This window comes from Typopeltis vanoorti, chromosome 14 (genome assembly GCF_054136105.1).
Source record: "Typopeltis vanoorti isolate ZY-2024b chromosome 14, IOZ_Tvanoo_1.0, whole genome shotgun sequence".
NCBI lineage: Eukaryota > Metazoa > Arthropoda > Arachnida > Uropygi > Thelyphonidae > Typopeltis > Typopeltis vanoorti.
Genome location: NC_143562.1, coordinates 78,412,405 through 78,434,690, shown reverse-complemented (window position 1 = coordinate 78,434,690; position 22,286 = coordinate 78,412,405). Strand labels below are relative to the sequence as shown.

Below are 22,286 nucleotides of genomic sequence, written 5' to 3'. Positions count from 1 at the left end.
GACCACTTAAGAAGAGATGTTAGTTGAAGAGAGGGAGATTATAGATTAAATCCTCCCACAACTACTACCAGTAGTACCACCCATGGTGACGAAAAGAATGGACGATTCAGGTCCAAAATCAGAGAATGTAATATATCAGTGAAAGATTTAGACAAGAATCTGAAAACGAACCTGAAACTCTCATTTCTTAGAAGACTCTCAAGGAAAAATCAAGTGGTGAATGGGATCGCAGTGTAATACATACCCTTACAATATCTCGAATGATGAACTGACCAGCTTCCAAATTAAGAAGAGCAAACAAGAGTTCAAAGTTCTGGCTAGAGTTCTTTCTTCAAGATCTTCCAACTTGAAGAAAGTCTGCAACATGGAGGATATTTCATACAAACAGAGTCCCTACCTTCATACAAACAGAGTCTCTACTCAGATTCGCTAAGCGAATTTAAATGAAGGTATCATATCAGGTATAATCAACAATGAAGCCACAATCTTTTTACATTGCCTCTCTTGGCATCCGAGGCATCCGTTCACCACTCAAACAGGAGCAAGTGTGGAAACTGATGATAGTATTCAACATCAAACAACTGTTCCTAGAATAGACATGATTCTATAACTTCAGAGATATGCAATAACTATACCAAGCATTGTACCAATGAACTGCATACTCCGGTTTTGCACAATAAATAGTGCTGCAGGTTGAGCACTTAGCAATAATCCTTCCTAGAGGCCTTTTTCAACATTCAAACTGGGGGTGCACAAAAAAACAGGATCACCATCTAGGTCTGGTCCACACAGCTCTAAGACCAGAATTCTTTCAGGGTCTCAACAACTACTTCTGTGGCGCTAATTCAACTGTGTGTGGCAAATCCAATTTTAGATAAAATTAGTAGGAGTTCTGGAAATCCAAATACTAAATGCTGAGCTCGGCAGTATAGCGGTCGCCTAACTGCCACGCCCATGATTACACATGGTTTGGCCAGAGAGTTTGTACGAGACTTGGCCGCTATTTGAAACATCATTACTAGAATGTAGAAAGTAAGGCGCGTCAATCAACCTAAGTAACAACTTTGACCAGAGTAGGATATGCTCACTTATCACTATCTAGAGAAAGTAGAAAATGGTCATGACCTCTAGAAGCTACCACCATATTTCCTCTTTCTCAATAACCTACACTATCTTTGTTCCAATTGAATGAATACTGGCAGGGATTGGGATAAGTGGATGCAATTTAAAATTCTCTGCGATAAGCAGCCGGAAGATAGACTTATATCTGACTCTAGTTGCCGAAGGGAAGAACTTTTTCTCAACCTTTTTTCGACCGGTTCCCAAGTTTATCGAACTCTGGAACAGCAAGCCTGGTTTCTCTCCCGGAAACTGGGGTTTATCGTTTAATAAAATCAATTAAACCGATCATAGAAACCGCAATATATAAGACAGGAATATATCCTTTAGGGGTAGGCACCTAGAGATGGCAGAACTTGTTTGCCATTATACTCATCGGTTGCCACTTATAAATAGCGATGATCTTGGGCAGGCTATATTTAGCTACCAGCAGAAATTGAACTGACCACTCAGTTTCCAAATGCTATGTAGGAAAATAAAGTCTCTTCTGCTCCAGTAAAGGAATAAAAGGCGTTAGCAGATTTTTTATCACCCCAAGAATGGTGCCAAGCATGTGCCTACCTGTGCTGATGTCGGCTGTGAAATCCACAGGAACAAACGTTCGAAGCGCCAGAGAATACCATGGAAAAACATCATCATCCTCCAAATCAATGCAGAAATTGATTAGAAAAGCCAAAACAAGCAGAGTAAACAACTTCAAGTTTTGATTGAATTACTACCCATCAGCTGTCTTACAACAGCAGCTTTGTAAATTTCAGAAAGGAGAGAACTATTATCAATATCATCTACGGCAATACCACGTCAGAACTTGAAATCTTTCACGCCTTTCAGATGCACTAGAGAGAGACTTGCTCTGGAGAAGGCTATTGCTCCTGGAATGTTAATGTCCTTATAGACATCCAAGCACGGTTGGAGCATTCAAATTGTCCGAATTAACACCAACAGATTTCGAGCAGTGTCTTACCAAGATAGCGGCTGGCACAGACCTAATGGGTCAAAGTTTTATATTGGGATTTAGTTTTTTTTCCCATTGTCACGACAGTTTATAACACCTTCCTCACCAACGAAAATGTGCTAAGCGAGTTCATGAGGCTACCACTACCAAGAATCGGGCCAAGAAAATGCCGATCTCTACTGATCTCGGCTCTGAGACCCAGGCAAAAAAGTTTTTGTAGCCAGTGAACGCAGGTAATGCCATACAGTTGTCATCCCAAGATAACAGGGAAGCATTTCTTATCGAAAATTGCATTCCTTCCTATCTAATTATGATTTCGAGTTGCTCTATCGAGTTATCAATATCAGTCTAAGAGTGGGGAATGCGATACTTCTATAAATACAACCAAGTGTATTACTTTCCGGAACGATCGACAGAATTCAATGTGTTCCTCCTTATACACCCACTCTGTCTAGTATATGCCATGTACTATCCTATGGCATTGCTTTCCATAATGATTCTCTTGTCCATTTTAGTTTTCAGTAATGACTGTAGTACATCATGTCTAAATGGAAACATTCAGCATTTGACAAAGATGCATTCGTTGCTACTCGACCGTCTCCAAAACGTAGGGGTAAGCAGGGACCTCCTTCCCATTCTACAGAAGACAACAACATCTCCAACTTCCTCAAGAGGAATGCATTCCTATCACTCCACATCGTGATCATCTACAGAGATTAAACAAGGACGTCACCCTTATCCCCTTACTTTTTGCAATGGCCCTTGAGCGCTTCATTCAGCAGATTAACAACTATATTCCCATAAGAGGGTTTTTACTTCCTCTCATTACTGAGGGACTTGAAAGAATATGCTATGCAGATGATGTGATGTGCATCTTTAGGGGCAAAAACTCTATTAGCAATCTGATGAACATCCTAGAGAGATATAAAGTGCCTGAACTTTAACCCAATCTCAACAAAACACAGCTCAAGATCTGTGGAGTCTCGGACCCAGTTAACATTCCCATAGGTGTAATTCCAACGAATAACCCTTTTACCATCTTAGTGGTACCGTTGTAAGTATATCCGGAACTTTACCTTGACCAGATTAAAACAAAAGCTCTCTACGACCACAAGTACTTGAAAAGTGGCAGCTCTCACCTTCCTCCACAGCAACACTTATCTGGAACATATAACCAGCCTACCATTACGTCGTCACTATTGCAGATATTTCAGAGCATAAAAATGATTGGCGATAGAGAAATCCTTAAAGTTGTTCTTGGACAATCTGCCCAAGGAACTTGATATCTAGATACCTTAGTTTCTGGACAAGTTTGGGCTTTGGCCACACAGTCATAAAAATATGACACCCAAATAATACCGCTTTTTCTAAACAGAACACTGCAATCCGATCATCTTAGAGCTGTCGTATTTGATATCACTCGAGTAATAAGCTTCGTCAGTTCAGAATCACTGCCTATCAAGGACCTAAACCAGAAATTGTCCCAGTATACTAAAACAAGCTGTGCTAGCTTCGACAACAACACTGATCTTCTGAACAGACAGCGTTACCATCAGGGGTGCTATACACGGGGTAACCATTTATTTGACATAGCGAACATCACTACCAACAGCAACAACAACAACAAAATCCTGTTTAGTCAACTAGTAAAGTATCTTGGCTACTCGATGAGACAGGACTTGGCGTGTTCAGGATGGTAATCCAATGTAATTTAATATCTGGAGATTCCAGATCACCAGGAATCTTCTGCCACCAGACACCTTTTGCTCGCGTTTGGGCAAAAGGCTTCCCAAATCTCTCCTTAATATGATTTTATGAGGGTACAATCGCCAGAAACATTTGGAAGAGATTAATTGACGTGGTTCTCATTCATCGTCTCCTACAGGATCAAGTTATAAGTATATTATTTGATCCTGTAGGAGAATATGTTCATCCAATTCTATCCGTTGGATGAATATCTTCCTGATAATTTTATACCGCCTTTAAGCATCAATGTGAAGTTTCTTGCTTGTGGAGAAAGGGACACTAGTTGAGCAGAAATTCAATTACATCTGGTGTTTTCCTCACACCTTTGTACCTTAAGAAATGTAGCAATTAAGTTAAGACCATGGTTTATCTAGTCTTCCTATTGCTCTATTCCTACAGAAGTTAGCCTTGAGAAGAACCTAGGCAGCGAAGGCCAACTCCAGTCGGTCAATACTTAATGGATAGGTCACCTGGCAGCAGGTTGCCTTCGTGATGATAGATACCCAGCAAACCTCTGGGAATAGCAAAGAGTTTGATGACCATTCCCAGAGATTTGCATTCTCATTGATTGTTATTATCAGCTATTCTCTTGGGTATCATTGTAAACAGTTAGAATCATAACTGTAAGCGATGTCGGTGAGGGGTGATGACCACATTCCTTTTTTACAAGATTCAACAATATTAACCTATTATTTTGACTATTATAGTCATGTACCCATTAGTTTCTGAAATAAAATAATTATTTACAATTTTTGTGGGTGTTTCTGTCACATCTAATATCATACTGCTTTCCACCAAATAGCATAAAAATTGACCAAGCAGTTTTTGAGTTATCGTGATTTTTCTCTTTGTCCTTAATTTAAGTTCGCCGGTATACTTGTTGATTGGTGACCATATAGAATACACAGGGTAAAATGAAACCAAATGGGATTCATCAAATTGCAAATAAATAAGAAAGAACATCTGCTATCCTAAAAAATGAGTTACTTAAAATAATTAGCCAAACGAAAACATCCAAAACTGCTGGAATTATCCAAATTCTTATTGAACTCTGGAAACACTGCGGACAGGCAACCATAAAATATTCATCGATACTTTTTAACCAATTCTTATTCTCAGTTGAAATAAATAATGATTGGAAAACTCGGATTATAATACCGATCCCTGAAAAAGGTGACAAACAAAAATGAGCAACCTATCGCTGTATCACCCTTTTAAATCATAGATACAAGGTATTTGTTCGATTTATACAAAACGGCATGTATAAACTAATGAAAGAAATCGTCGAGGAAGAACGAACTAGTTTCAGACCCACAAGATCTATAATTGATCAAATCTTCATACGTAATACTATAGCGGAAATGTGTGGGGAACACAATCTACTCTACTGCAGCTTTATTGACTTTAAACAAGCCTTTAATTCCATAGAAAGAGACAAACTGATGAACATACAAAACTCTAAATCAATACAGTCCGAATTGCTGCCCTTCGTTTCAAACTTTTACAATGACACAAAAGGACTTGCCAAATTTAATAACATAAAAACAGAAGAATTAAGATAAAAAAAGGAGTCGTGCAGGGCTTCCCACCTTCACCTCAATTATTCAACATATCTTCATCATCATCATTACGAACGATGGGCTCACTGCCCCTTGTGTCTGATGCTTCCTTCACTATCTTCTTCCACCTTTTTTGTCCAGTGCACAGCATTGCAGTTTCTGTACGCCCATTCCACACTACTCTATTATGTTGTCTATCCATTCTCTGTATGGACTACCTCTGCTCTTTACACCGTCCATAATGCCAAACATGAATGTCTTTATCTTCCGATCCTCGCTCATTCTCCAAATAATTTCAGCTTCCATTTTATAATCTTTTGCATTAGATTCTTCTTTGGTTGTATCGTCCGAAAGAGCTCTTTATTTTTAATTTTCTGTACCATCCTATTCTTAGAAATCTTCTTTAAAAAGTTCTTTCAAAATGCCAAAATTCTTTTTCTTGATTCCTTATTTATTACCCACGTTTCAGAACTGTACAGTACACCGCTAAAGATGTACAACAAAATAGCCACGAAAATATACCACAAACCCTCACACATCGGAAACTACCTCCATTTTCACTCATACCATCCTTATTCTGTTAAAAAATCTGTCATCTTATCACAATTCATAAATGCTTACAAATTTTCAACCAATCAAAATAGTCTAAACTTAGAAATAAAAAAAACTAACACAGATCTTCTTGAATCGCAACTATCCTACACAACTGATTAACTATGCAAACAAGACGGCAATAAAACCGCAAAAACAACCCAAGTACCAAAACGAACTTCCCTACACAATAAATTATCAAACTACCATACACCCAAAACACATACGAAGCCTACAAATACATTTTCAAACATACTGACTACAAACTGGTATTCACCACAAACCAAAAACTGGCAAACCTCCTAAAATCTACCAAACCTCACACACAGAAAGAAATATTTGAACAGCACAATGTAGTCTATAAATTTCCCTGCCAAAAAGACTGTGACATCACCTACACAGGTTTTACCATCAGGTCTCTATGGGCAAGACTACAAGAACACTTCCGTGACTGCAACATCCCTATTCCAGTACATTTAAACACTAAAAAACGTAACATCAAAAAAGAAAAATCGAATACAAAGCACAGGAAAAACGGAAATAGCTGTTCACACCCTTGAACAAAAACACACCCCGCAGATAGACAAGGCCATCATAGTTGACAGACAAGACAATGAAACAATGCTCAGAATATCGGAAACAATAGCTATAAAGTGTGACGCGAACTCTATCAACGTACACAGGCCCTACATAATCTCCGAGGTTTGGAAGCTTCACAACATAAAATTGAGGTCACAACCCCGACCAATAGGCAACAACACAAACACTTCAAAAGCAGAAGCACCTTCCCGACCTGAAATAGCATCCACTTTCCCAATGTGTTCAGATGACGACCACGAATAGTCGAAACGGACCGCACCCCGTCAACCACCTTTCCTCTTCCCCCTCCCTATTTTAAAAAATCAACCCTTTCACCTTTTGCCCACCTTACATAATATAATATATGTTTATATATATTATGGAAAAAAACCCGGGTTTTTCTAACTTTTTTCTAACTTAATTCTACCAAATTGCCTACTCCCCCCCCCCCCACACACACTCAGTAGTTTTTCGACATCGCAGAAGAGAGGAAAAGCCGCAACACCCAGAAAAAGGTATGTGGAAATTTCTATTCCTTATGCTACATATACTTTTTGGTACATTTACACTCACAATGCCCTAAGAATCCATGAGTAAATAGCCAATGACATTTAAACAGGGGCACTCCTAAACTGAAGCAGGCAAAATAGCTGTAATTATAATAGCAGCTAAATATATGTTTTTGGTTTTTCTTTTAGCTTTCTCTGCTATTAATCGCATTTTCAAAATCTGTTGAACTGTCGTTCCATCTTTCCTAAATCCTGCTTGCTCTTCTGCAAGGTATGCTTCCAATTGTGTTCTCCATCTCTCTGTCAGTATCATCATCATCATTACCTTACAAAGCCGACTTTTCAAAGCAATTGCTCTATAATTTTTACATTCTAGTTATTTCCTTTCTTTCATAATGTGACTAATATCGATTTTTCCTACTCCTCTGGCATTTTGCATACCACATTACATGGTGTATTTCTGTAACCATACTTATGCCACCATATTTAATCATTTCTCCAGTGTGGTTATAATTACCAGGACTCTTGTTGTGTTTTGGCCGTCCTGTTGCTTTTTCTACCTCTCCTCTTAATATGTCCATATTATACTTATTAACTGATGGTGATATCTGTTTCAATTCTTCAATCAGTTTCCCAACACTATCTAAATCTAGTTTTTCTTCATATATCTCACTATTATCTTGTCCACCGCTGTACAATTTTATCATTATTTATCAATACTTTTCCTTTTTAATCTTCAATCGTGGTCTGTTTTGGTTGCAACTTTCTATTAATAGTTCCAATCATTTTGTACACCTTCCTAGTTTTATGCTCTCCATAGTGCTGTGGTATATTATTGCACTGGGCTTCTAACCATTTCATCTTATCTCTTCTGACTGCTTTTTTCACCTCATTACACTTTCTTCTATATTGGTCTTCTATTTGTTCTGATGTATCCCTTCTAATCTTCAACATTCCCTTCTCCTGTACTAACTTCAATGTATATTGTCTATTCCACTTCTTCTTGATCTTCTCTTGTTCTTCTGGTACTGTTTCTTCAACTCCATCTTCTATCGCCTACATTACCCTTTTCACTCTTAGATTCAAATTTTTAATCTTCTAACTCTGTTCTGTACCTTATTCCATTTTTCTGCCTCACTTATTCTTGCTGTGTCTCTTCGTTTCTGACGACTGGGTTTTTGAATTTTCTTTTTAGTTTCAACTTGATGTTTGCAATCACTAAACTATGATCCGAGTCTATATCCTCTCCATGAAAAGTTCGACACTGCTGTACTGATGTTATTCATCTTCTTTTAATCTTAATCATATCGATAATGTTCTTGGTTTTCCCATCATTTGATCGACACGTCCATTTTCTACATTCCTTTTGCTGGAATCTTGTGTTACAGATCAACATCTTGTGGTTCACAGCAAATTCTAACATTTTTTCACCTCGTTCATTCCTTTCTTCAAAACCACATTTTTCTATGACGTTATCCCAACCACCATTATCTATTCCGAATTTGGCATTCCAATCTCCTTCAATAATTAGTACATCTTGCTTTGGTAGTGTTTCTGTTGTCTCCGTCAGATCTTTGTAAAATAAGTCCATATCCTCATCTGTGCTGTCAGATGTGGGTGAATATATCTGGACTATTGATATGTTAAGTGGTTTTGCTTGAAATCTTGCTACCATGATTCGTTCATTGACTTGTATGTAACCTAAGAGCGCCTTTCTAGCTTTTTTTATTAAGAAGAAAACCAACTTCTGCTTCATGCCATTCCCTGACCATATGATTTCACATCTATTTATCTCTCCTGATGATGTCCATCGAATCTGCGCCATTCCTAGTATATCACACTGATAGCACTTCATTTCCTGCGAAGTAATTCTAGTTTTCCTGACATCCAAAGTGTCCATATGTTCCATATTTCTACTGATAATATTTCTGTTAGTTTCAGTTTCTGTTTCCTTTTGATATCCCACTTTTCAATCCAACCAAAATTTCTCGATTGGTATCGCGGATCTTGTTCAGTCGGGCAACGTTCGCGCTGGCATGATTTAGATGTTGGTTGTATAGGCATCAGATAACAATTGTGTTTTTTCTTTGACAGAGCACTGATAGTCATCTGACTTACCTTCCTCTTTATCCAGGCTTCAGACTGGCATGTGACCCCTAAGGATCCCATGGCAGAGATCATCATATACCTAGAGGAAATATGCAAGGAAATCTCCAATGAACCAGTGATAAATATAAATGGAAGAAACAACAACCACATCAAATACTCAGACGATATAGTAATTCTGGCAGTATCAAAGCTACAATTAGAAAAAAACTGTCATCTATTAAATGAAGAATGTAAAAACTTTAAATGGAGATCAACAGCAATAAGACCAAAATAATGAAAATAAGAAAAGAAGTTGAAAACTTCTCAATTACCCTGCAGGACCAAATCCTAGAAGTAAAATCCTTTGTCTACTTAGGAAGCACCATTACAATTTGGACAACACTGAAAGACGCTGAATCAAAAAAACATAGAATTAACATTGGATGGTTGAACATGAACAAACTAAAGAAAATATGGAACAATAACCAACTCTAGAAACATCTTAAAATCAAAATATTTAATGCCATGATCATCCCTACAGCAACATATTAAGGTGAGTCCTGGCGTCTCACTAAGAACGAACTACCAAAATAAAATAAAAAATAAATCAACTATTGCGTTTTATACCCTTATAGGAAGTAGGCGAGGCCTTTATACCCTATCGAGCTTTTGGAGACTGAGTGGACAGTACAATCTCCACTGGTAGCCAAATAGAGATAGCTGGTCCATGTATATCACTAATTATACCAGACACAGATGAAGAGGCTGGCAAACAGGTGCTGCCATCTCTTAGTACCCAACCCTAACAAGATATGTTAATGTGGGTATTACGGTCGATTTTCTTGAGTTTAGGGGATGAAAAACCCATTTGTTCGTGCCAGAGATCGACTAACTCTGGAACCGGTCGAAGAAAGGCTTAGAAAAAGTTCTTCCAGTAGGCAACTAGACTTGAACTTAAGTCGAACTTCGAGCGACCAAGAGCAGAGGATGCAAGCGTCACTTCCACTGAGCTACACAGGCCAAAAGGGAAGTGTCTCAGAAAAATAAACAAACACACTGGACTGAACATAAAACCACAGAACAAGTAAAGCAGGATCTTAACTAGCAGGAAAATCTCACAGACATTATCCTTTAGCAACAGCTTCTTTGGTTCAGCCATGTCTAGTGAATGCCTTCTCACATACTTCCAAACATCATGCTGAATGGTAGAACAGCAGGTAACAGCATCCACCCGGAAAACCGAGGAAAAGTTGGCTCATATTCTTGAAAGAAAGAGGCAAATTCCCCAAATTCATTAGTTTGTTCGAAAAGACTGGAAGTAAAACGATTTGCAGATTGTACAAAGGGGAATCAACCCGTCATCAGACGGATGAGAAGAAGAGGAAGAAGATGGTGTGAGGCTCTCTAGAAATTGAGCAAAGTGTCAGTAAAAGAAATTTATAAGTATATTTTTCACATTGAGTGTGAAAACAAATGGAACAAATTACCTAAGTTTATTGATAGAATTCAAACTACAATAGGTCTTAAAAAAATCAGCTAACACCTTTTTATTTATAGGGAGTAGGCGATGCCGTTTTAGCCCTATCTAACTTTTGGAGACTGAGTGGGCAGTTCAATCTCCACTGGTACCCAATCAGAGATAGCTTGCCCAAGGCTATCACTAATTAAGCTGCAGGCAGTGAAGAGAATGGCTCAACAAGTGCCGCCATCTCGTGTCCCATAACCCTAACGCAATATATATAATGTATGAAATAGTGTGGATTTTACGTGCGATTTTCTTGAGTTTACCGGACGAAATTTTTTTTTTTCTCCCGAATTTCCGGGAGAAAAAAAAATACGCTTGCCCGTGCGAGAGATCGACTAAGTCGAGAAAAAAAAAAGGCTTAGAAAAATTTCCTTTAGTCGACAACTAGATTCGAAACCTAAGTTTTCCTTTGTACGCAATGGTGTGCAAACTTTACATTGACTGAGCTACAAGAATTAAGTCTAACTTTTCAATGCTCCTTTCCGATTTCGAGGCGTTTTCTGTTTTGAGGTACAATTATTACCATTATATTCCGCTAGGTTACTGATCTGATTTCAGAAGCAACTGCAAGAACGTTCTATGTTTGTTGTTGTTGTTCTACTTCTACTTCTAATAATAATAATAATAATTTGTGTTAAACATATTTTGTCTATATTTATTACGAATATTTCAAATAAGCTCTTCATAATATTAAGCAGTTCTTGGTCTTTTTTGACTCTTACGGCGAAGTCGGAAGCTTGGAAGTATACCAACAGAATAGTTCCGTTTTTAGACAGCCGTTAGGGTGCAAGCCACATGGCAAGTGCCATGTGGTTTTGTATTCGGTCTGTGTCTGTTAATAAGAAATGTTATATGTACTTTTCATTTTCCCGTATTATTTTCTGTTGTCAAGTGGAATGTGGCTGTACGCGTTACTCAACCTCGGAAAAGTATAAGAAGACGTTATTTCTGCCAAACACAACATTCCCTCACCATGTGAATAATCACCAGCGAGTAGAAAGAGATTTAGAAGTAGAGAAGGTGAGTGTTTATTATTATTATTATTATTATTATTATTCCTGATACCTCCAAGGAGTCCGAAGACTCATCGCGGGAGGACACCTACAACTGTCTCTACACCTAACCTCTACTACGAATCATCTCCATCAACGCCATCTACCGCCCACCTCCAACACCACCACAACTAGTAATTTTTGTCTGTAAATTGCGTGTGTTCTGAAGGGCCGATTTGTATGTATGCGGGATGAAAAACCCGAGTTTCCGGGAGGAAAAACCCTGCTACCTCCGTATGAGATCGGCTAACTCACCTTCGATTGAAATCAACCAGATAAAGTTTAGTTAAATAAATAAAACTGCTCTAATAATAGTTTTGCATGGTACTCGCCTCACAGTCCTATAAGAGGCACTAGACAAAATACTATTTATTTGCAATGCGAAAAATTTCAGATATGTGTTTGCTCGCTGTCTTAGGGAAACAAGGTATTTTCCACCATACGACATTCGACTCCTTGCGAAAGCGGTCCTAGAACATGCTATGGAGTCATTTTGGCGATAGAAACAACCCGATCAGATATCTTGTATAGGTGGTAATGAATTTAACGGGGGGGGGGGGTTCAAGATTTGCAGTAGATTTTGTGGTCACGGTATTATAAAATATCCAGTCTCGAATAATCCAGAATGAGGCTAGATTTTTTAATACCATGTATTTTTGTTTCAGCATAATTCTTAAAAATGAAATTAAATCATTTTATTTAAAGATGTCATGAGAAATTACTTTGGTTATCAATTTATTTCTTGTGACATGCCAGAAAACCAGGTGCTTCCATAGAAACCAAGTGATATGTGAAAAAAGAAAAAAAAAATGAAAATCATGATTCATATAACTAAAGGAATTCAGAACATTACCAAGCACGTGTAAGAAAAAAATATGTGAAACCTAGTTAATTATTAAAATTTAACAAATTAAAATTTTTTTAACTACATCCCACACTGAGGCATACTCAGTGTGGGATGTAGTTAAAAAATATTAACAACATTCCTTAGGACTGTGGACCTCATTATGTCTTTGGACCATTAAGCCTTAATAAATGAATTTTGCTTTCAGCATTCATTGAAAACACAGGCTAACTGATAAACTTTCCTCTGTATGATATGATGCTGTTTGCCTCTCTGAGTTTGAAGGAACACATTGCATCACTGTAATAAACCATCTCTCTATAGATTGCTATGAACTGGTAGGCTATTGGCCTACACTATAATAATACAAAATTCCATAATGTTAATTAACATACAGCAAAATATCTTGTAAATTTCTGAGTATAAGTTTATTTTATTCTAAAAAAATCCATACAAGAAAAGTAAAAAAAAAGAAAAGAAATGTTTTTGAGTTATCACATGGGTCTCTCATTTCTTTTAGTGTAGTTTTAATAATGTGGCAGTTTCTATTAGGTTTTATGTGTGCTGTTATAGTTGTGTATGTCTCATAAATTAGTGAAAAGTTGTATATCTCATGATTTTTTGCTTTCATTTAATTAATTGCACCATTGTGCTCGATATGACTTTGCATTTTTTACAATGTGATTGACAAATGTCATTAAAAGATTAAAGAAAAATAAAATACGAGGTACAGAGTTGGTTACAGATGAAATGCTCTAAAATAAACAGGATAACAGTATCATTCAGTTGATAAAATTTTTTAACTTAATATATTACCACTCAAACCATACAAATATTTAACTTCATATATAACCACTCAAACCACACAGATATTTAACTTCATATATAACCACTCAAACCACACAGATATTTAACTTAATATATAACCACTCAAACCACACAGATATTTAACTTAATTCATAACCACTCAAACCACACAAATATTTAACTTAATATATAACCACTTGGCAACTAAGCCGCTAGCCTGGTTGGCCTAGTGGTTAGCGTACCTCTCTCTGAACAGGCCATAGGCTTGAATCCTGCCATGGACATGTGATTGTCTTTAGGTGGGAGATGAATTTCACTCCCTAGTGTGAGAACACTGCTCTGCTGATTTGGAGACTTGAAGTGGCTTGAAAATGTTCCCTGATTGTTCTCTAGAGAAGGGTTTATGAACTATGTAAAAATAAATTAAACACACAAGAAATATATATAAAATTGATAAAAATAGAAAAAAGAAATCCTTAGCTTACTTATACAAATTGTACTATAGATTTGTAAATAGCATTTTGTGAGTGAGAGCAACATAAAATATATATATATGCTAGGGGGGGGGGGGCTGATGTCTACGGCGCCCCCCAAGTTCCGGACTGGTAGGCCGGTTCTCCTTGAATTCTGATGACTCGAAAGGGGAGGCTCTGCCCCCCCCAGCACCTACGGTGCCCAACCCCCTGAGTTCCAGACTGGTAGGCCAGTTCTCCTTGAATTCTGATGACTCGAATTTTGAAGACTTGAAAGGGGGATGCCTCCTCCCGGCGCATAGGGCACCCAACTCCCCCGAGTTCCGGACTGGTAGGCCGGTTCTCCTTGAATGCAGATGACTCGAATTTTGAAGACTCAAAAGGGGTCCCCCCTTCCAAGTTTTCAGCACCCAATCCTTAAAGTTCCAGACTGGTACGCCGGTTCTCCTTGAATTCTGATGACTGGAATTTTGAAAACTCAAAGGCCCCCCCCGGCACCCAACCCCCTGAGTTCTGGACTGGTAGGCCTGTTCTCCTTGAATTCTGATGACTTGAATTTTGAAGACTCAACACTCAGGGTAGCCCTGAGTTTCAAAACGTTACAAAAAAAGCCTTATCATTTTATATTATAGAATAGATATATATTTAATATGATTATGATGTCTTGCCTAAAACTATGAGAAACTTAATAATTATTTTAGTACAAAAAAAGTAAAATTCATTACAATATGATGTGAACTTGACATTTTTTCATTTTTATTTTTATCAGTTTTATATATATATTTTTTCGTATTTTTAATTTATTCTTTACATAGTCTGGAAACCCTTCTCTAGCTGAGCAAATGCTTGAAATTATTTCTTAAAATAATATTGGACAGATGTCGAAACCAGATAAATAAAATAATAACTGAAGAACAGTATAGATTCAGAAGTGGAAAAAGCACAAGCGATGCAATACTAAACCTCCGAATGATATTAGGAAGATCAATTGCTGTAGAAATTTGGTCCTCAGGATATGAAGGGGATAAATTATCTGTGGAAAAGAGGTACAGAGGTGGATAACAAAGATGATCTCAGGACTACAATGTTAGTTATGAGGATCAGCTGAGTGAATGTGGACTGCGGAGTTTGGTAGATAGAAGAAGAGGTGATATGATTGAGATTTTTAAACTGTTGAGAGATAGTTACAGGGTTGACACTGGGAGTTCTTTCGCATAGTGGAACAGCAAGAAGGAGTGATGACAAGGGACACTCCCTGGAAGTTACGAAAGGATGCTATGAGCAAGAGGGTGAGGAGTGGTTTCTTTCCATGGACGGTGGTTGAACTGTGGTGAGAGCAAGAACGATCAACGAGTTCAAGGAGTGGTATGATAGATTTTGTGTTTGGTACGAAGGACCTTCCACGATGAGTCCTTTGACTCCATGGAGGCCTGAAATTATAATAATAATAAAAACAGGTCTACCACTGCTTCATAGATTTCAAAAAAAAAAAAAAACACTTGATACTATCTTTCATGATAAACTTACAAGAATCTTAGAAATCATTGACCTGGATTCAGAGGATTTAAGGATAATATACTGGAGTCAACAATATACATTCAAGATAAACAATACTCTTTCACAGTGGATATTGCCAGCCTGGATATTGGATAGTAGATATTGCCGACCTGGTTGGCTGAGTTGCTAACCATCGCTAACCACTCAGCCAACAATGTTTGTGATGGTCTGTGAAAATCTAGTGGTGGTGGTGGGCGGTAGATGGCGTTGGTGTAGATGATGATGATAGTAGTTGCGGTTGGTCTCCACTAATCGCAACTACTATCATCTAACTACTAGGCACTAACTCTACCAACAAAGTTGTAGAGTTAGTGCCCTCCCTCAATGTCTTTAGACTCCCTGGAGGTATCATGTAATAATAATAATAATATTGTTTATCTTGAATGGATAAACAATATACATGTAACCCTCGTATAATGTTGTACTTATACAACGCTCTCTACAAATTGTAGTATCCCTTGTTCAACTCGGTTTTAATATAATGCGATCTACAATTTCTAGTAACCCTTTATTTATTTTTTTCATATTTTTCACCACAGGACTTAAAAATCAAATTTTATCTTCGTTAAATTTGTGTCTGCCCGTATCGTACAAGTAATTATAAGTATCGAATTTAGTTTTATTTTATCCCTGAATAAGGTACTGTACAGAGGCTTTTGCAGTCTGTGTCATTCTCAAGAAATAGTGCAATTAAAGACAATTAGAGACTTGGTATTTTTCCAATCAATTCTGTGGTATGTTTGGAGTGCGTGGTCAGAAAGGCCAGTTTTTCCAAAATGGAGGTATTTAATGTGTAGTTTGTGTTCATCTTGTCTGATTGGGATAGTTCGCCCTGTTTCCCCTATGTAAGGTATGTTACATGTGCATTGTATTTTGTATACCCTTGGGTGGGCTAGGTGTGGAAGAGAATCTTTAGAAGAACTGAGTAGATGTCTCAACTTATTTGGGGGATTAAAGGTGGTTTTAATGTTGTAATGTTTCAAGAATGTGGAGGACCCATCTACAACCTGTATAACAACTTAAACTAGCCATAGAAAAATCCCACTACAAGAAGACAACCTGGTGAAGTGTTTGTAACATTCAACAGCAATTGAATTTGCTGTTGAAACTTATTTGGGGGTTTAAAGGTGGTTTTAATGTTGTATTTGCGTAGTGTTCTGTCTATTTTTTCAGAAATGCCTCTAACATAAAGAATGGCAATAGCATTCCTGAAATCTTTTTTGTTCTTACTGGTATCGTTGTGGAGGATCTTGTGAATAGTTTTTTTACTGTATCCATTTTTTATAAATGTTTGGTTGATGATCTTGTATTCCTGGTTTAGAGCTTGTTCATTAGAACAAATAGTTAGAGCTCTGTGTTTAAGGGTGCTTATGACACCTAGTTTTTGTGTTGGGTGGTGGAAAGAATTTTTGTGTATGTATTAGCCTGTGTGTGTAGGTTTGCGGTAAACTGAGAAGGAGAGACAGCCAGAGGGAAGACGTGTGACAAGTGTGTCTAGGAACGGAAGAGAGTTGTTTTTTTCCATTTCAATGGTAAGTGTATGATAATGGTAATTTCTTTCTTAAAAGAAAGAAACATTCAAAGAAAACTATCAGCCCATTTTAATTCAAGGAATATCATGCTTTATAATTTATAACTAGTAATTCTAACTATATTTGTGAACAAACTATTCTTAGACTAACTTTCCAGTCCTGAACTATGATCTATGTTAAGCACAATAAATTTCTGTGGATTCTCAATCAATTTCACATATCATAAGCAAACACAAAAAAATTTACTCACATATCTTCTTTAACACTATTATACACCCGTTCCTAGTTCCTTTGGCTTCCATTCCATTTCAGGTTTTGACTTCCACTCAAAGATTCGGTCGTCACTGTGGTCTCATTTGGATGACTTGCAGGCTTGGAGCTCATTTTCCCGATGTCTATGAATCAGCTGAAGGGGTCCGACATTGAGGCACTTAGCAGACTGTCCTGTTGGCAATGCATGCTGGTCCTGCTTCTCTTCTCCCTCGGTAGTTTCATGGCTCTCATGGCTGTCCTCACTACTTCAACCAGACCGACGAACATGACAAATCGACTCGATCTAACTAAAGTTCTCTCTTCTCTTCCTCCTTTCCTTTTTTTTTTTTTTTTTTTTTCATTCTTAGATGACCTTTATACAATTTCTCGGGTCTCTGGACGAAGGGTCAAGGCCTCGAACATTCCTGCGCAAACCGTCTTGATCTTCACGTTAAAGCTCACTGTTAGTTCTCACCGAACATACAAACTTAATCCTATTTTCAAAGAGTGGAACTACTTCAGAAGTATATATAAGCCTTTTATCACTGTCCTTGAAGATGGTATCAGGCTGACTCTGAGCACATTAAAATTCACTTACATTATATACAATTCCTACATCAATACTATGCCGATTTCTAAGGCATTGCCTGTGAACCTTACAATTTAGACATTTTCTGTTTTGTACAATCTTGCATGTTAATTCCTTGGAGTTAAATACATGGGCTTTATATTATTTACGACGTTAATACAAAGTTAGTTTAGCGTGTTTACGAGTTGCGACCTATACTGCATCGAATTTTACGCATCCTTCTTATGAAAGGTATCATGCATGCTGTACTGTAGAAAGTTTCGATGAACCTGAGCTGTAGATGTAGAGGATGCCAGGTGAGGTTCAATGATAAATGACAGGTCAGGTTTGGATATCAGTAAGTGGCAGTGGTGATGTACATCAGTGATGTTGGTACTAAGTTCTCAGATATTGGTAAAGTCTATGTGGAAGTGTTTTTACCTGGAGTTTTGGATTTTTTTTTTGGGGGGGGGGAGGAAGGGATCTCTATTTTTAATTGGGTTTTGCAATTTTTTTGTTGTAATTTTTTATATTGTTTTGGTGGGAGATTTTTTTAAAATATACACACTATAATTATTATGCTGTCCTTCATATTAGAATGTTCAGAAAATTTATAGTAGGAACATTCAGTATGGGCAAAATGACTCATGAATACCCCATTCTCTCCTACATATGCATATTGCCCAGACCCCCAATCTAGACTTGGTCACAACAGGTCTTGTCCTCTGCAAGAGACTCAACTCCCACCAGGCATTAGATGTTTACTCTGTCAGGTTGATCAGGAAACTTCCACAAGTGCTATGGATAGGTTCAGTCCCATGAACTATCCAGGACTGCACCTGTCTGTAAAACTGCTTTATTGCTGTAACACTAAATGGAGGAAATGCTGCTCACTGGTTTAATAATTGCAGTGTGGAAAAAGGATGCTGACCTGCAGAGATCAAAGAGTTATCATTCCATTGTATAAGACCCTGATCAGACTATGCTTGGACTATTGTTCTCAGATTAATTTATCCCCTTCAAATCCCCAGGATTTGAAGGGGATAAATTAACTGTGGAAAGGGTGCAGAGGCTAATAACAAAGACAGTTTCAGGACTGTGCAATGTTAGATATGAGGATCGGCTGAGGGAATGTGGACTGCAGAGTTTGGTGGATAGAAGAAGGAGAGGTGATATGATTGAGACTTTTAAACTGTTGAGAGGTGGTTACGGAGTTGACACTGGGGAGTTCTTTTGTTTAGTTGAACAGCTGGCAGGAATGATGACAAGGGACCATCCCTGGAAGTTACGAAAGGAAACTGTGAGCAAGAGGGTGAGGAGTGGTTTCTTTGCATGGAGGGTGATTGAACCGTGGGATGCATTGCCTGATAGAGTGGTGAGAGCTAGAATGGTCAATGAATTTAAAGAGTAGTATGATAGACTTTGTGTTTCCTGGGAGGGACCTCCCACGTTGAGTCTTGATAGACTTGTGTTTCCTAGAAAGGACCTCCCATGATGAGTCTTTTGACTCCTTGGAGGCCTAAATAATAATAATAACAATTATCAATTACAAGGAATCATAATAGACTTTTGAACAAAAAATATGCTTTCACAAGATATATATATATGTGTGTGTGTGTGTGTGTGTGTGTCGTTCTCTATATAACAGAATACTGTTATGAACAAATGAAAGTATTCTCTATATAACAGAATACTGTTATGAACAAATGAAAGTATTCTCTATATAACAGAATACTGTTATGAACAAATGAAAGTATTCTCTATATAACAGAATTCTTTCATTTGTTCATGACAGTGCTGCATGCTATAAATAATACCAACAGATAAATATATAATTTATTGAACATAGTAATATTTCACTCGTTTTCGAACCAGCATCATCAGAACACAAATTACAACTGTGACAAGCACACAGCATTCAACAAGATGGTTATAGAAACAATTTTAACCAAAAAGAACTAATGTCCTGGTGTATATAAAGTTCATTGTGCCTGGAGTTTAGCCTTCTCTGAATGGATCTGTTAGCATCAGCCTTGAAGAACACAAAAATTACATCTGTGATCACCTGTGCCACAACAGGCAAGTCCAAACTGGCAGACATTGCTCTGGATATTCCTTCACACAGGAATGAATGGAAGATGTACTGCACAGAAATTGCTATAGGTCTGAGAGACTAGCCTAAAAATATGATTCCTTGTAGTTCCCATTATTACTCATCACGATAAAATAAAATAAGTACCATAGCATAAACCAGTCATTATTAATCATAGAACTCATATTAACATTCATTGTGACAAAGTTGATTGCCAATCCTCATCATTTGTGTTGAAGTTTTACAGAAGCTTACAGTATAACTTTTATATCAAAGTTTAATAACTAGTTTATTATTTTTTTAAAAATACTGAAATATTAAAAAGATATTTAAAATTTTTTTAAAAACATTTTACTAAGCTGGAAATTGACAAACTCAAAAGAATACTACATTTTGGTATCAGTTGCTGAATGGGAAGGATATCAGCAGTTCCTGGAAACCTCTGAAAGAAATGCTTAAATAATGCAGCATGAAAAGAAGTTTGCTGTGCAGGCCAAAGGCATCCTGAAAAAAAAATTTTTTCATTACAGTGCAAGTACAAGAAAGAAAGAATACATACATGCAGAAGAATAACCTTACTGAATGCAGGTAGTATACTTGGAAGTAAATGTGATTGTTGAAATAACGAGTGCTCACTATGCAGCATGGTGGAACATGCGAACATTACTACTACTATTATATTGAATGAAGAGACAGAAGTGCATGAGATGGAGGTTCTGTAGCTGTTGCATAACCTGAATAAGAATTCGGTTTATGCAACACTCGTGCAACTCATGGTCAATGAGCTGGGAATCAGTGTATAATGCTAAAAGAATTTTTAGCTAAAGTGGGTAGGTCCTTGATCTGGCTGTATAATTTGAGTCTCAGCTCATGAGTGATCTCACAGGATACACACGAGTGTCCCATTGTGTGGTGGTGGTGCAAAGACTGATCTATCTAACTATTTTGACCTCTCAATATTTCTCGAGTCATGGTGAAAATTTTAAAGTAGTTGTCAAGAACTTGCACACAAAAATGGATTGATATATATATATATATATACAGTCATACCTCGACTTACGCGAATCCGGAGTTACGCGGTTTCATATATGTACATATCCCCATCCTGCTTCACGCCTCACCACTAGTCGTATCTTTCCGGTGCCGGCCGCATTTGCCAGTGTCGCACATGCTGTGAACAAGCACTGACGTGTTTTGCACGGTCTCCATTCATACACGATTTTTATAGTCTACAAACCTTGCGATTGTTTAATGTTATGTTCTCGATAAAAATTTTATCACATAAAAAATAATAATGTCATCCAAAGGAAGCAAGTCCGATTCTTCTACAGCTAGCAAGAAAATAAAAACATTGACTTTGGAAACAAAACTCAACATTATTAAGGATTTTGAAGGCAGAATGAAAATTTGTGAGCTAGCAAAGAAGTTTGATCTACAGGAATCCACAGTAAGAACAATCATAAAAGAAAGGTTTACAGATTTTGGAGGACATAGATTCTAACGAGGAACGAATTGTAGCCACAAGGTAAGGAATAAAAAAATCATTAGCTTGCTATGAAGAAATTTTGCTTGACAAGAAAAAAGACAGTATGCCGTCAGACGAATCTATTAGATTTTATGAAACCATTGACATCGAAATAACTTTCTTTTTTTTTATGTATGAAAAACTACAATTATGATTATATTTCTTAAAAAATATAGGTGTTTTTGTAAACCTTTGGTCCCAATTAACTAATATTTTGTATGCAAAATTATACCCGAGTTACGCGAATTCGACTTACGCGCTTTTTGTTGGTCCCGCCTACCGCGTAACTTCGGGGTATGACTGTATGTGTGTGTGTGTGTGTGTGTGTGTGTGTGTGTGTATATATATACACACACTATACTTTGCAAAGAACAGCAGGACTTTACTAAAGGGAGGTCATGTCTGTGAGCAGTATGCTCAAATTTTATATTTGAGTTGGATGAAGGGAATGGATACGCTGTGATGCTGTTGGACATTTGACAGAATACTGCATGAAAGGCTGTTGCATAATTGGAGGATGTTGGATTTGAATATAAATTATTGATTTGGATAAGTTGATTGGTGAACATTTATCAGAAGTGCTATAAGGGAGATTTGAATCTGTCCGATTTGAAGTGACCAATGGTGTACTCCAGAATCAATCCCTGGATCATTTCTGTTCAATCTATACATTAATGATATTCAAAAAGTCCTGACAGGAGATGTTCAGTTGTTTGCTGCTGATTTTGCAAAGATAGGCAGGGCAGTCAAGGATATATTGATTATACAGCACTTGCAGAGGAAATTGAATATCTTGGAACTGTAAAGAAATGATAATGACTGTCAGCTCACTATTAGTAGATGATATTCACTATTATGTATCTTGGCATGATGAGATTTCCAATGGCATGTTATTTTAGCCTGCTTAGTTGAC

General features: G+C 37.3%; 1 protein-coding gene across 2 annotated transcripts in view; it reads left to right on the top strand.

Annotated features, from left to right (window-relative positions):
• Positions 1 to 11,074: 11,074 nt before the first annotated feature.
• The window catches only part of IleRS-m (Isoleucyl-tRNA synthetase, mitochondrial), a 384,064-nt gene continuing 372,852 nt past the window's right edge, over positions 11,075 to 22,286 (top strand). Inside the window, exon 1 of one of the 2 annotated variants that reach the window (XM_090403397.1) lies at positions 11,075 to 11,691. In XM_090403397.1, the coding sequence (XP_090259523.1) occupies positions 11,467 to 11,691 (225 nt within the window). In that variant the 5' untranslated portion in view covers positions 11,075 to 11,466. The remainder of the gene's footprint in view (positions 11,692 to 22,286) is intronic. The other variant, XM_090403396.1, reaches the window with a different exon arrangement.